This window comes from Stegostoma tigrinum, chromosome 8 (genome assembly GCF_030684315.1).
Source record: "Stegostoma tigrinum isolate sSteTig4 chromosome 8, sSteTig4.hap1, whole genome shotgun sequence".
NCBI lineage: Eukaryota > Metazoa > Chordata > Chondrichthyes > Orectolobiformes > Stegostomatidae > Stegostoma > Stegostoma tigrinum.
This window is the reverse complement of record NC_081361.1, coordinates 36,980,244-36,992,348: the sequence shown is the minus strand read 5'-3', so window position 1 is coordinate 36,992,348 and position 12,105 is coordinate 36,980,244. Positions and strand designations below refer to the sequence as shown.

Below are 12,105 nucleotides of genomic sequence, written 5' to 3'. Positions count from 1 at the left end.
ATTATAGGAGCAGGAAAGCACAAAAGTCTTTCTTAAGGGTCTAGGCCCAAAACGTCAGCTTTCCTGCTCCTGTGATGCTGCTTGGCCTGCTGTGCTCGCCCAGGAAGAAGCCAGGGCATTTTTCCAGCTCAAAATTTAAACATGTAGTACCACCTTGTTATCTCAGATTCTCCAGCATCTGCAGTTGCTACTATCTCTGAAACAACTGTATCTCTGTGTTCAGTTTGCACTCTGACATGCAGTATTAATGTGAGGTAAATAGGGATGAATTGATGTACCTCTATCAGGTTGACCACTCCTTCAAGAACATCAAATAGCAGAAGCAGCCAAGTCAGGATCCACTGATTTGTTAGCAAATCTATCAGACTTCTGTGAAACCAAGGGTTACCAAATCTCATCAAAATTTTGCCACCTCCTCAAAGGATTCCAATTGATCACATTCCAAAATTTAGCTTCATAACTCCATCAAAACTTCTCTGTCATGGACAGCTGCAATGGTGGTCTGTGTTCTGTTAGTTCAACTTCTTCTTCCAGAAATGTGTTCCTGAGGACTGCTACCAGCACAATTTCAGCTTCACTGCTCGAGTGAAGGGATCAGATCAAGTCGTCTTTTTAAGTTGACCGTACCAGTTAATGAGGTTGCATTCAACGATTTGGGCCATGTTGTGCTGCAGTGATTGAATGCAGACGTGGTCCTAACTCCATCGAGATAGTAGGGACTGCCGAAGCTGGAGTCTGAGATATGTGTCGTTAACAGCAACTGCTCACCTCCCAAACATTCAATTCCGTTTTTCCGAGATCAGCTGACTCATGAGTTGGATTTTGCCACGATGTGCATGGAGCACAACTTTGGTCTGTTAGTGTAAACATTGCATATGCAAAAGAAAGCAACTTAAATGTTAACTTGGAAACATTCCTTCCCTCTTAGAAAAATGGAGTTGTGAGGATGCTGGAAATCTGAAATAATAAACAAATTGCTGGAGAGACTCAATGTCTGGCAGCAAGTGTGGAAAGAGAAGCAAAGTTGAGCTTTCTAACCCAATATGACTCTAACACAGAGCCTGCCAGGTGCACAAGGTGGGTTCGGCAAAAAGCATTGAAGTCTTCAATTGAGGCATGTCATAGAGTCATACAGCATGGAAACAGATTTTCCGTCCAGCCAGCTCATACTGACCATAATCCCAAACTAAACTAATCCCACCTGCCTGAACTTGGTCCATATCCCTCCAAACATTTCTTATTTATGTACTTATCCAAATGTAGTTTAAACATCGTAACTGTATCCAGATCCACCAATTTCTCTGGAAGTTCATTCCACTTATGAACCACTCTATGCAAAAAACAACAGCCCCTCATGTCTAAATCTTTTTCCTTTTACCTTAAAAATATGTCCCTTGGTCTTGGAAACCCCTGTCTCAAGGGATAAAACACATGCCACTTGCCTTGTATATACCCATTATGATTTTATAAACCTCTATAAGGTCACCCAGCGTCCCAGTGAACAAGTCCCAGCCTCTCCTTATAACTCAAACCCTCCATTCCTGTCAACATCCTGGTACATCCTTTCTGAACAGTTGACACCAGGAACAGCAATACAAAATGCAATATTGTGCAAAGCCTACTGTGTGTTTGAGGAAAGAAATGACGCAGTAAACCGTTAAACACAAACTTCTGGGTAATCTAGTCAGTAGTAGAAGTACTCAAGCTGCAGTTTTTCATATAGCCGCAATGACAGCCATGATCAAACTGAATGGTAGGTCAGCTTTAATGGACTTCTTTGTGTTTGATGTTTGGTTGTGCAGATCAGATGGAATTTATTTTTGAGCTGCATTTGTCAATGAAACTTGCCTTTTTAGTGCAGGCAACAGAGAGACAAATCAACAGCAGATCATAGAATCCCTACTGTGTGGAAGAGCCCATTTGGCCCACCCCAACCCTCCAAAGAGCATCCCACCCAGACTCTCCCCCTACCCTGTCCCTGTAACCCTGCATTTCCCATGGTTAATCCACCTGGCCAATGTATCCCTGGACATACTGGGCATTTAGCATGGCAGATTAACTCAGCCTGCACATCTTTGGACTGTGGGACGAAACTGGAGCACTAGGAGGCAACCGATGAAGACGTGGGGAAAGTGTGCAAACTCCACACAGACAGTCAAACCAAATCCGGTCCCTGTCACTGCGAGGCTAACCATGAAGCCGCAGTGTGCCCTATCAGTAATGTTTAAGCATTGCAGTCCCTGTGTGAATCAATCATTTAGCTGCCAATGCGGATACAAGTTGTTGCTGGTGAATAAGGGAATGGAGTGGAAGCAAATTGCCTTTAATGGGATGACTCGCAATGATGGAATATTCCGGCACACTTGTATAGAAGATAATGTTTTCCCCTCTAACTGAGGTCCCCAAATTTCAATTCCATGAGTAAAGGAGCTCCTATTGTTGATGTTGAAACAGTGGTGACAACTAAAATCACATGGAATGCCCAGGCAGGACTATGGCAGAGGAAGCCCACAATCTCTGTTCTATCTATGTTATATGATTTAGTTTTTCCCTGGCTTGGAGAGACCGCCAGATAGTGGTTCAGTATTTTCTCCATATCTATGAGGAAATATGATTTTGAGGCATATCATGACCAGACGTTCATGCCTTGCTTTGAATCATAGCCAGTGTCCGTGTTGCCACAGGGTCAGCTTAGAAATGAGAAGGTATGCATTTTGGTTTGGCAGTTGAAATTGATCACCACGGCGGCCCAAAACTCAACCAGTGTGGGTGTTTATTCCCTGAAGTCAGTGTTTGTTATACCCGCGTGAAGGACTTATAGTGCCATCAAGAACATTTTAGATGGCCGTTTCTCAAAACTACCCTGTTTTGTGGTGGTGACCAACTGTTTGCTCCTCTTTATATTGCATGTGGATTGCGTACCTGTGCTGAGTTGCACCAAGGATAGTGTTTCCCAAAGTGAGGACGCAGGTTTCTAATGGAGCCGTATGCTCTGGACCAGCTATGGCTGCTATGGAGCATTCACTGACTTAAAGCAACTGGTTTCTAACTCCACCAGGCAGTCTCCGATTTTCACACACATCCCCTTGCCTGCTCTGCCCTCTCTTGTGCTTCTCGCTGAGTGATTGCAACAGCATTCAAACCTCAAAATGGGATTCCAGATGGAAAGGTTTTAGGTGGCACTGCTTGAGGAACTTCACCTCTGCCTTTCACGATATGGATTAGTCGTGATGCAGTTTCATCACTGCATGAAAAGACCAAGTTGTCCAAATTGCACCCACCAGGATTCAAAAAACTGGTGTGACTGCATGACTGTTGTTAAGGAGGGGAGTGTTGGTTAGCTCAGTTAGCTGGACGGCTGGGGGATTTGCAATGCAAAGGGATGCCAATAGCTTGTGGGTGTGTATTCCGTACCATATGAGATCGCCATGGTGGTCTCACTTTCTCAATCCCTGTACCTTGCCTGAGGCAAGTTGAGCCTGAGGTCAAACTCACCGCCAGTCATCTCTGTCTAATGAGAGAGCAGCCCCATGGTCCGCTGGCACTATGGTGTCCTTCCCTTAGGGAGCTACAAATCACAGAGCATAAAATAACATAGAATAGGAGTAGGCCATTTAGTCCTATGAGCCTGTTCAAAAGGACTCTGTTTCTAATTTAAATTCATTTCTTTCAATATTGCGTTCAACCCAAAATTGATAAACTGGGGAGCTTTCCTTTAGGTTCCTATGATCTAAGTTTAATTACAGGAATGTCTGCTGATCAGCTAATCGTGACTTGTGCAGACACAAGCTGGTTCTTCCAACTCAAAACAAAATTGAGAAAAATGATGAGGTACATACACTTTTTGGTTTAGTGTTATTCTATAATTAATGAAGATGTTATGTAACCTGAAATTCCTGTTTTTTTTTTGTAAATGTGAGATTCTTGGCTAAGCCCAGAGATAAATCAAATTCATCTTTGTTCTGATGCGGGGTCAAGTCAAAAAGTTGTTTGGTTTGTATTTGTGAGCCCGGTGTTTGTAATGAACTTGTATTTCTGCAAAGTATCATTTTGATTTGTCCCTGAGCTGGTGCAGGAGTACTTGGGACCGAGGTGAAACTTCAGCCTTGCACTCCCGTTCTCTGACAATTGACTTGCAAAAATAAATATGATGCACTAATATGAACAAAAACTCCTCATATATAATTTCAGGTTTATTTTACATGAGAAGGGAGGCTATTATGATCGACGTTGTTGAGACTATATTATTGATTCTGTGCTCATCACTCTATACTTCCCAAAGGCTATGTACAGAATAGAAGAAATGTAAATTCCAATGTGTAATTATTTAATGGTTTATAGTTTTGGAATACTCGTGGATGGACAAATTTGTAAAACTGGTTGAAGTACGATGTGGCATATAAAGTGGAATCTTGGGAAAGATTGCAGTTCAATTACATAGAAGTTTTTATGTCTCAGCATAAGTTTATGTATGTAAGCAGATTTGGACTTTGAATCCCACTGCTGAAGTCAATTTCTTCACTTACGCAATTAATTTCATGAATAGTTCCTTCGGTTTTCGTGACTGTATCAAATTGCTGCCACTCTGCCTTGTGATTGTATTCGCCTTGATTTATTGACCAAACCTGATGGAAGTTAGACTTACGGTTTCAAACAAGCTTTGTCTACTCTGAATGTCTTCAGAATCACCCTCAACATTTTTGATTTCTAAACTCTTTCAGGCTGTTTTGCTAAAGAAATATGTTAGATTACCTACATTGGAGATTATTCTCGCTCTGTTCATGAAATGTCTCTTGTGGTCCAATGTTTTCAGTTATTATGGGAAGTTTATTGCCAGCAATTTTAATAAGTATTCTGTGCTTAGTTTGGATTTTTGTTGCTACTTTTAACAAACAAAAATCTAATTTGTCGACCCAGGCAAACTGCTTTTGTATTGACAGTGAAAGCCTGGAGAGTCATGCGGGTGTCATCTCTATACTAGGAAGACATTGATCATTTTTATATAGAAAATGAATCTACAGCAATTATTCCATTACAAAACTGGCTATAATAAGGTGGTTGTTTTGGTGAATGTTTTATTTTACTATGACAAATAATTGAACCTTACATTTGGGAAAAGTTTAAGAATTTTTCAATTTGCTGGAATGTATTTTTTTTGAAGCACCTTTACCATTTTTACATTTTGCAGACAAGTACTGATAGACAGCTCACCTCCAGCTGAAATGGTCAATATTTCAAATTGTGTGATGCATGTCCTGACGTACAGCATAATTGTTACTTTTGCTACAACTGTTAACTGTGGGATGTTTACTGCTGGTGTACTTGAGATCTGCCAAGCCTGGTTTTGAAGGATATCTTGGGTTTCTATGTATAGTATTTAATAAGGTTTAGGGGGCGAGATGGTGCCTTTTAATTAGCATGATATCTAGCTTGGGAGCTGATAGAGTGCCTCATTGATTGATGTAAGTAACCTCATCTATCCTGTCATGGGAGTCCCAGTCGTCAGCTGAACTAGTCTGTCCCTTAAGTGGTGCAAACAATTTTTGTCTGAACTGTTTTTGAGTCTATAGACCTGCTGGCTGCATGAATTTAAAAGAGCATTGAGCTTCTTAAAAAAAACATGCAGCCTCCCTGAGGGATGCCTGTGCCAGTTGGGAAGCGAGTAGAAAGCTTGGGTTCTATTCTGAAGAAAAAGAGAGGAATTTTAAACAGTGGTGATCAGGTTTAAAATGATTTGTATTGCTAAAATAGTTTGTTTTGCCGAGGGTGATATACACAGAATACCATGTTGTGTTGGACAGTATTCCCTGCTTTGACCAGATACAGCAGAACTACCTAATTAACAAATTATTTAACTTCCATCTGTCTATTTTAAATACTGATTTAATAATTCACCCTTGAGATGCAAAGTGATATTGAAAAATTTGAAGAACAGTAAATTTTTTGAAAATAACTTGTGTGGCTAAGGAAATGAATTCTGCAAGTATGTTTTGTCATTGATGGATGTATTGCAATAAATATGAAGCGTTGTATTTTTAATCTGCTATCACATCGGTTATACAATTTAAACAAAAATGTGGCCTCCCATTTATTGAAGTGGTTAAAAAGTACACAGGCCCGTAAAGCCAGTATGATGCACTGTTGTAGATCTGGAAATTGCACGACAACACAATGTAAAGTTCTGAAGGAAGGCCGTTGTGCAAGAGATTTCGTTGCTGAGGATCCTTAAAGCCCAGATTGTACTCCTGCTAGAATCAAAGCACTTTGGTGGATACTGTTCGCTGAGCTGTGTTTGCAAAGAATAAGATTTGGTTTGATTTGTGGATCACATAATGTTTGCAAATGGAGCTGACTCTATTCTCATTAGCAGTTCATTCTGTCATAAATCGTGAATTTTCAAAGAATCCACGTTAGCTGCATCCTTCGCTACGTGAAACAAATCCTTAAACCGGTTCAAAGGTTTCCCCCACTGTTTACTTGCGCAGTTGTGGAGAGTGCAAAAATTTCATCACTGTGCATCAGCATCATTACAAATTCCTGAAAGTTTTACAGCAAGATATAAAATGACTTTATTGTGGTGTATTTAAATCTTGTAAATGAAATGGCTGCTGTGGCTGCCATCTCGTGTTTCATTATTGTGGCATGTTGCTATTAGATTTATTAAAAGCTAGATTTACTGAAGTGTAGCATGCAAGATGAAATGCTTGCCTCAAAACATGTGGCATGTAGTTTTTTTGTGATTCAAATAAACCTACTGGGATTTTATAGCACAAATGAGGATGGTGCATTTATTTTAAGTTTTGGCATTTTTTTATTGCCACCATTTAGTATTTTTTTTCCAATTTGCATTGTCAGCACATGTTGCGTCTGAAGCCCTTGTGTTGACTAAAAAACTAGTGGCTAGTCTGTGATGCATGTATCAGCAGACGTGGCTTACCCATATGGTGCAGTGCCGCTTGTAAAATCCATATGGTTCTGTTGAAGGGGATCCCAGTGGGGATGAGAGGGGGTGTTAATGCCCTTTAGGCCAAGCTATTCCCTCCTGGTGCTCCTTTCCTATTGTCAGTACAGTCTGTTGAAGCATAAATTTGATTCTTGTTAATAATCAATGAAGTTCCTTGTAGTTGATTATTTCAATACAGAAGCAGCTATTTGTGTATTGATTCAATTCAGAAGGTTATACTCAGGCTTTCTGTGGTAGATACAGTAGTGATTCAGATCCAAGTATAACATTTTTATTATTCTTCACAGGAAGTGCTGCAGACTGTGCCGAAGTTTTGCTTTCCTTTTGATGTTGAAAGGTACAGTATTGCCTAATAAGCCAATCATTTTGCATTTTATTCTCTTCTTTGAAATAGAATCCAATCTTAAGAGAGAACTTCCTAAAAACCAGCACAGAGGAACAATGAACATTTGAGGTTTTCTTTTGACGAGAACAGCAAATGATGCATGTACATGTCCCAGTTGATTCTTGAGAATGGACGTACACTCCTAGTTTAAAAAAGCATTGATAAATCTTTCATTTTGAGAGACCTTATCTGCAGTTAATGATGTGTTGTTGCCTCTTCTGCAGCAGCAGCTTTTGAAAATCCAAGCCCCAACATTGACCTTTTAACTAACGACATCCTCTTGAGTCTTCACGCTTGAGTCTTCCAGTTTATTGTGAATATTTTTGTAAGCATTTAAGAATGAGCTTTTGCTCTATTTGATGAGGTGGGTTTTAAATATGCCTGGTTGAAGGTTTGATCTGCTTGTAAAACAAGGCTCCATTGCTGCCATCCAGTGGTGTGCTTACTGGTAGAATTGATTTCTATTAAGCAAGTGCACCTCCACTTACAAATACTAGTCTCTTTCAAATATAATTTTGATTTTATTTCTTAACCTGAAGCCCCTTTACAAGTTTTTGTTTGCACTATTAATTTAATGTACTTTAGTGTTCATCTTCAGTTCGACCATACGTTCTCCTTTTGCCCACGCTGTCCTTAAAAGCAACATATGTTTGCCTGCATACTTTCATGAATGTTGGCAGATTTCCTTATTAAAATAGGCAAACATTTCTTCAAATTGTTAGGTGACCAGACATTTTAGTTATGTATTGATTGCACAGGCTTATTTTTATACAGTATAGGTTTGCATTCTTTTTGTGGTTTATATCAGAATACATAAGCGTAATTGTACCTTGCGCAAAAATTGTTGTGTTTGGAGGAACCTTACCATACTCTTATGAATTTAAGGCAAAATATCCAATTTCTTGTTAATGTTGAAGATAGGTATGCCTGTTGGAAATCATAAGCCTTAGCTGAACTTGGTAAATTCTACTTTTCATTTGCTAGTTATTCAGGGATGCAATCAAGTGCTGTTTGAAAGCTCAAATCCTTCGTCGACCCTTTCTCAAGTGTTTTGTATTGCACAAGACACCAATTTTGCAGTATTTATTTGCAGTTAGCATTACCACCTTCAGTGAAAATTACAAACCTATCCAAATGCTTTCCTTCCCTACCTTCTGTGTTCCTAAATTTTGCTAAAGCTCTCACTTGCTGGCGAACTTTAGCTCTGATGGAGGATGCACAAAATGGAAAGCCAATAACCTACCTCCCACCTTTTCAGATGCTGGCCAACTTGGTTCAAACTGTTTCTTGTTTTGCTTTTGAAAATTCTTGAAATTGTTTTTATTGAACTATCGTTTTAATAATATTTCAGTTTAGCCCTCCTTAACCATTGTAGTTTAATGTCTTGTGCCTGACAGCAGTTGACCATTAAGATTTTATTTGCCAATTAATGTTGCATATGGTTATTTTCAGGGTTTCACAGAGTCAAGTGGGACAGCATTTCACTTTTGTGCTTACAGACATCGAAAGCAAACAGAGGTTCGGGTTCTGTCGCTTGACCTCAGGATGTCGAGTCTGCATCTGTATCCTCAGGTATGTGGAATTAAAACAATTTGCAAACATGTTCCAGATAAGCAAGCAGTCCTGAAGTGCAGTTGATATCTCATTCTGCAGCACGCCTTTGAGGCTTATCCAATGGCACTAAGACTGGTATATTTTGGTTAACCTAAGGTATTAAAAGATATACAGCAAAGGCAGAGGACATACTGAGTTGTTTCACACGTCAGTCAAGACCTCTTTGACAGGCTGAGGGGCTAAATTTCTGTCTGCATGTTCCTCCTCCTGAACCAAATGCATTTTCTAATTCCATTAGCTGCCTTTGTTTTTTGATGAATTGTAGCATAGATCATGAATGTTCTTGAGAGATTTTGTTCACAATGTTTTGAATTCTTGATTCCAGTTTTGCTCTTTGTCCCTTCTCTGCCTCTATTCTCAGACATCTTATACCACTTCCAATCTCCGGTGAGTCAGGGCTTCCTCTGGTAGAATCTTGGAAAGGTTGAAGCCACCTTCTTCAGCTTCAACTGCAAACAGTATTGTAGAAGTTCGGGAAGGCCAAATTCACTGCCACCTTCTCGAGGGTAGTTAGGGCTGGCATTCAGTGAATGAGTATGTACATTTTTAAAAAAAAACCCTTCACCATTACTTTTACCCTGCTGGCCTGCCACTGCCTTAGGAAAACCTTCACGGTCAGCATGCTATTTAAACCTGAGTTGATCTTCTGATCAAGTTTGCTTTTTGTTCGAAACAGCATCAATTCTCATTGTCACCATCCACCTGTTCCCAAAGTCTTCATTTATGCACTGGGGACCTCTGTAATTGATTTTCCTGTTTTCACAAAATTCTGAAATTTAGATTTCTTGTTCCCCTTCTTTTTCTGTGCCTTTCAACTTTAATGTCCTTCAACCTGAAGTGCCACCCAGAACTCTCCGTTTCCATGATTTGCGGCCTTTTATGCATTCCACAGACTCTTCACCCAATATTGATGATTACTCTTGTGTCTGTAACAGCCGTTGTGTTTTGAAATTTGTTTCCTAAACCTTGTGACCTTCCTCTCCTTGCTTATATTTCTTAGTAAGTTTTAATCTTCCCTAGTTTCACCCTGAATCCTTACTTTTGATTATGTTTCTTTAAAGTAGCTTGGCAATTTTTCAAAATCAGAGGCACAGAAAATGGAAATTGTTAGTGAGAGACTGAATATTTAAACGGAGAAATTCTGAAATTTAATCAATTAACATCAGAAGAAGAAAAGATGGGGTAACATATCGGCTGTGAAGTCTTTGACTTATTTTGATATTGGATTATACCTGAAATGCTAACTTATCCCGACTTGGACTGACCAGCTTTGCTGTGTCCTGCATTCTTTTTAATTGAATGTGGAGCGCGTCAAGTTGGTTTTTGCATAAATTCAACCAAAAGTAAGACTTCAGTTAATAGGCACAGATGACAAGCTATATTGCTGAAGTTTTGTCTTTCTGTGCCTTTGTTTTTGGAATGGTATTGTCTTCACTGTTAATTCCATTTTTGCATTTATCAACTGATATGGCTTACATTGTGCAAGGATGGTATATCACAGGAACAGATTCTTCAGCGCACCATGCCTGTGCTGACCATGATGCTGTTCTAGACTAATTCCATTTATTAGCACATGGTCCATGTCCCTCTCTTCCCTGCCTGTTCATGTGTCTTAAACATTGCTGTCATAACTGCTTCTACCATCTCCCATGGCAGTGTGTCCCAGGCACCTACCATTCTCTGCATTTAAAAAAAAACTTGTTTGGCACATCTGCTTTCAACTTTCCCCTTCTTATTGTATACCTTTGCCTCCTAGTATTTGAAATTACAACCCTGGGAAAATGTCTCTAGCTATCCAACGTACCTGTTCCTCTCAATTTTACGTACTTCTATCAGGGTTGCTCAGCTTGGATGCTTTCGCAAAAGCGATCCAAATTTGTCCAATCTCTCTTTGTAGCTAATATACTCCTGGCAAACTTCTTTCGTGCCCTGTCCTCTTTTATGTTTTTTCCAAAACCTCCATATCTTTCCTATAATGTGGTGACCAGAACTGTACACAATACTCCAAAAATGTGGCCTGACCAAAGTTTCAGACAGCTGCAACATAACTTGCCAACTTTTGCACTCAGTGCCCCAACCGATGAAGGCATGTATGCTGTATGCTGCCTTTAAAACGTAACACAATTGTGTTGCCACTTTCAAGGAGCGATGGACTTAAACTTATGTCTACGGTTTTCACTTTTGATAACAGGTCAAGGAGGCTTTCTGAAAAAGGAAACTGATAACTTGGACTTGCTAATGCAAATTTTGATTTTCATTGGCACGAGGCAGCACAGTGGCTCAGTGGTTAGCACTGCAGCCTCACAGCACCAGGGACCCAGGTTCGATTCCAGCCACAGGTTACTGTCTGTGTGGAGTTTGCACATTCTCCCTGTGACTGCGTGGGTTTCCTCCGGGTGCTCCGGTTTCCTCCCACAGTCCAAAGGGTGTGCAGACTGGGTGGATCGGCCGTGCTAAATTGTCCCATAGTGTTCAGGGATGTGTGGGTTATAGGTGGATGGGTCTAGGTGGGATGCTTCAAGGGGTGGTTTGGACTTGTTTGGCTGAAGGGCCTGTTTCCACACTGTAGGGAATCTAATCTAATCTAATCTAATCTAATCTAATCTAATCTAATCTAATCTAATCTCCTTCAATGAGAGCAGACTGAGAGGTGTAGCAAGAATTTGACAGGTGCTGGTGAAGTCCACTTGAACCTCCTGAGGGAATAATGAAGTGGCACAGCCTCCTTGAGACTGTTCCAATTTTGTGACCATGTTCTTGGAGATTTAAATTTCTCATCATATTCACAACCTCTCATGGTCAAAAACTGGTGGAGATCTACTGATGGGAGTGGAGCAGTTTACAGGATAACATTTTAAATTGAGGTACCAAAGATAAAGGAATAAAATTAACATGTCAGTTACAAATTGGATTGTCACAACCTTCTCCTTATTTGGCTGTTGTGGATGATTTGTAGCTTTTCGTGTTGTTTGTTGGTTTGGTCTTGGGTAACCTTTACACTTTTCATTGACTGGAATTCTCTTTAATACTGTAGAAATTCTTATTGTTTCAGAAATAGCTGTCTTCAAGTGTTTTTTTTCAGCGTACAGTTTGTCAACAGAATCTTTTTAGTAGGTCATCCAGTTTCAGGCCATTAACTGCT

General features: G+C 40.0%; 1 protein-coding gene across 2 annotated transcripts in view; it reads left to right on the top strand.

Annotated features, from left to right (window-relative positions):
• dennd1b (DENN/MADD domain containing 1B) overlaps positions 1-12,105 on the top strand; it is a 298,030-nt gene that overhangs the window by 127,814 nt on the left and 158,111 nt on the right. For both annotated transcript variants that reach the window (XM_048538856.2, XM_048538855.2), the window contains exons 4-5: positions 7,252-7,301; positions 8,802-8,921. In XM_048538856.2, the coding sequence (XP_048394813.2) occupies positions 7,252-7,301; positions 8,802-8,921 (170 nt within the window). The remainder of the gene's footprint in view (positions 1-7,251; positions 7,302-8,801; positions 8,922-12,105) is intronic.